The 2,732-nt window shown below is 43.0% G+C and overlaps 2 protein-coding genes across 3 annotated transcripts in view; both read right to left on the bottom strand.

The window, feature by feature from the left end:
* The window catches only part of zgc:158403 (tetratricopeptide repeat protein 39A), a gene marked incomplete at its 5' end in the record, with an annotated part of 767,589 nt that overhangs the window by 272,056 nt on the left and 492,801 nt on the right, over positions 1–2,732 (bottom strand).
* The window catches only part of LOC118322514 (monocarboxylate transporter 7-like), a 5,398-nt gene continuing 2,902 nt past the window's right edge, over positions 237–2,732 (bottom strand). The window contains exons 2-4 of one of the 2 annotated variants that reach the window (XM_035654219.1): positions 2,014–2,261; positions 1,271–1,414; positions 237–514 (exon numbers count right to left, since the gene is read on the bottom strand). In XM_035654219.1, coding sequence (XP_035510112.1) covers positions 345–514; positions 1,271–1,414; positions 2,014–2,245 — 546 coding nt within the window. In that variant the 5' untranslated portion in view covers positions 2,246–2,261 and the 3' untranslated portion in view covers positions 237–344. Of the gene's footprint in view, positions 658–1,270; positions 1,415–2,013; positions 2,262–2,732 lie in introns of both variants that reach the window. The other variant, XM_035654220.1, reaches the window with a different exon arrangement.

Below are 2,732 nucleotides of genomic sequence, written 5' to 3'. Positions count from 1 at the left end.
GCAATAACTATCTCGTGGCCACGCATTATTTTTTTTAAAAATCCAATGTCACCAGGGGGGCTCCGTATATTATATCCTGACAGTAGTACATGAGAAAAAATCTGGTTCCTCTGGCTCCTCCTAGAGCTCCTAATGGGATTTGCAAGAATCCACTGGTGCTGAACAGAAACAACCAATCAGAGCCGAGAAAGATAGGAAGACTCTTTGGTTTGAAAGTTTCTGTCCGGATATAGTGAAAATATCAACTAATGTGGCAAAAAGATATTTTTATAAAAGTTAGTTAACATATATATCAATACCAATATGATACTGATCCATCCCCATGAAAACTAAAGGTCTAACTGTCATATTTCAGCTAACTGCCTCTGTGTGACTGAACACTCACCTGGAGCAAATGCAAATAGGGCGAAGGATTCTCCGGACGATGCGATGGAGGTAACGAGGGCTCGCCGCCTGGAAAAGTACTGGGCTAGGATGGTGACGGTGGGAAGGAAGGTGAGGCAGTAGCCGAGGCCTGTAAACAAAGAGGGGAAAAGGGGACATGACAGCCACTGGCCCGCATGGTAGGAACACTGCATGGCTAGGAGGGTGGGTCAAGATCAAGGTGTCAGGTGACTCCTTTGGGCTGTGGGAGATGAGTCAGCTTTGCTACAGCTGCTGCTGAAAGACAAAAGGCATGTAAAAACAAAAAAGAGAGACGGGGAGAGAAGAGAAGGGGTTGTCAAGTTAACTGGGGTCCATTTCAGAGGCAGTCATGGTACGGTGGGAGAGCTAGCAGTGCTTTCTGTCCAAGAGAAAAAGCTGTTAATGTGCTCTGATACACCAATTTGTTTATCTTCCAATCTGTTACTTTCATTAAGTCAATTTATTCCCCCCTCCTCAGCCTCCTTCTCCATCAATCCTCATCTGAAAGGGAACTTAGTGGGTTTTTTGGGGGGTATTTTGCGTCTTTAGTTTTTCCTGCTCTGCTCGGCCAGTCGTTCCTAGAAAGTTAAGATAGTGAAGCAGACCTCACTGCATGTTGCTGAGAAGAGGCTGATCACCCTATCAGCTCTCAGTCATTGGACAGTTCTGGAAGAAATAGATTGATTCAGCTTTTGTTGCTCACACTGCTAGAAGTCCCTTTAGTTCTTTCATTACAGGCTTTTAAACAGGACAAATGGACAGTCATTCTGTAAATGGTCTATTACAATGCCACACAAAGACACACAGACAGACAGACATGGGGAGAATGAGCTGATGGCTGCGTTGGTGTGAGTGTGATACAAACCTGAGACAATGCCGATGGTGATGTACATCTCGTTGATGGAGTTGGTGAAGGCGGAGGTGATGGTTCCCAGACTGATAAGGAAGCCTCCCATCACCACCACCGGGCGATAGCCGAAGCGATTGGTCAGCATGGTGGACAGGGGGGCTGGGGTTGTGGTCAAAAACACTACAGTCATTTCATCACAGTCACATATCAGTTACATAATAACTCATATGGTCTCTGAACTGATCAGAGTGATGGTGTGCAGTTATTATTAGTTACCGGTACTCAATGTTATCAGGTTACTGTACAACTGCAATGATTAGCTGTCAACTACTAAATTAATCACCAACTATTTTGATAATCAATTAGTCATTTTAAGTCATTTCTTTCTTTTCTACAAAAGTCCAAGTTCAGATGTGCTTTCTTTAGTCTTCTATGGCAGTAAACTGAATATCTTTGGGTTGTGAACAAAACAAGACATTTGAGGACTTCACTTTGGGATTTAGGAAACACTGATCAACATTTTCTGCCATTTTATGGACCAAACAACTAATCGATTAATCAAGAAAATGATCGACAGATTATTGTAGGTTGTAGATTACAGAAATCTGTGCTGTATTATGTTATTTACACTTATACATATGCATGAGTGATAATACTAATGAATGCAAATATGTTTGTAACGTTTCTGCTAGTATTGGATGTTTCCTGGCCCATGTGGGTGCTACTAAAAAAGTCCAAGGTAGGAGACAGTAACTGACCAGTGAAGGTAAAGATGAAAACACAGATGGAGATGACCCATGACACTCTGCTGTTGCTCTCCCCAAACTCTTCCATCAGATCCTGGAGGAACACACCCAGGCTCTTGAGGGTCCCATAAGTGCACACTTCCACCAAGAAGAAGGCCCCGGCCACAGCCCAGCCCCAGCCGCCATCAGGGACCTCTGGGTAAACGTTTGGGCCTAAGCAACGCTGGGAATTGGGCAGCTTCATGTCTACAGCAGGCCCCCTGGAGGTAGAGACAGAGATTACATCAATGAGCTAGTTCTGAAGCTGAGTTTTGTTGATGTCTACTGCTGCACTAAGAGTGGCAGGGTCAGTGAGCATTCATTTTGCCATTCAATTCTTTTTCCTTGGTTTTCCACTTCATATATCATATCATATATTTATTTGATACATTATCATAAAAAGATAGATCTGTATATATGCTGAAGGTCAAGATGAGGCAAATCACCATCTATTAACACCTGGGATGCTAGAGAAATGGAAAAGAAAAGTTGAGAAACAGAGAAGAAGAATAGAAACTGAAATAAATGGGTCACACAAATCAGGTTCCTCTGGCTCCTCCTAGTGCTCCTGATGGGATTTGAAAGAAAACAACCAATCAGAGGCTTGAAGACAGTTGATTGTTGACACCCTGGGAATGTGACTCAACAATCAACTGTCTTTCTTGGCTCTGATTGGTTGTTTTTTATTGCAA

This window comes from Morone saxatilis, unplaced genomic scaffold (assembly GCF_004916995.1).
Source record: "Morone saxatilis isolate NCDOM2014 unplaced genomic scaffold, NCSU_SB_2.0 Contig14, whole genome shotgun sequence".
Classification (NCBI taxonomy): domain Eukaryota; kingdom Metazoa; phylum Chordata; class Actinopteri; family Moronidae; genus Morone; species Morone saxatilis.
This window is presented reverse-complemented; position numbering and strand designations above follow the sequence as displayed.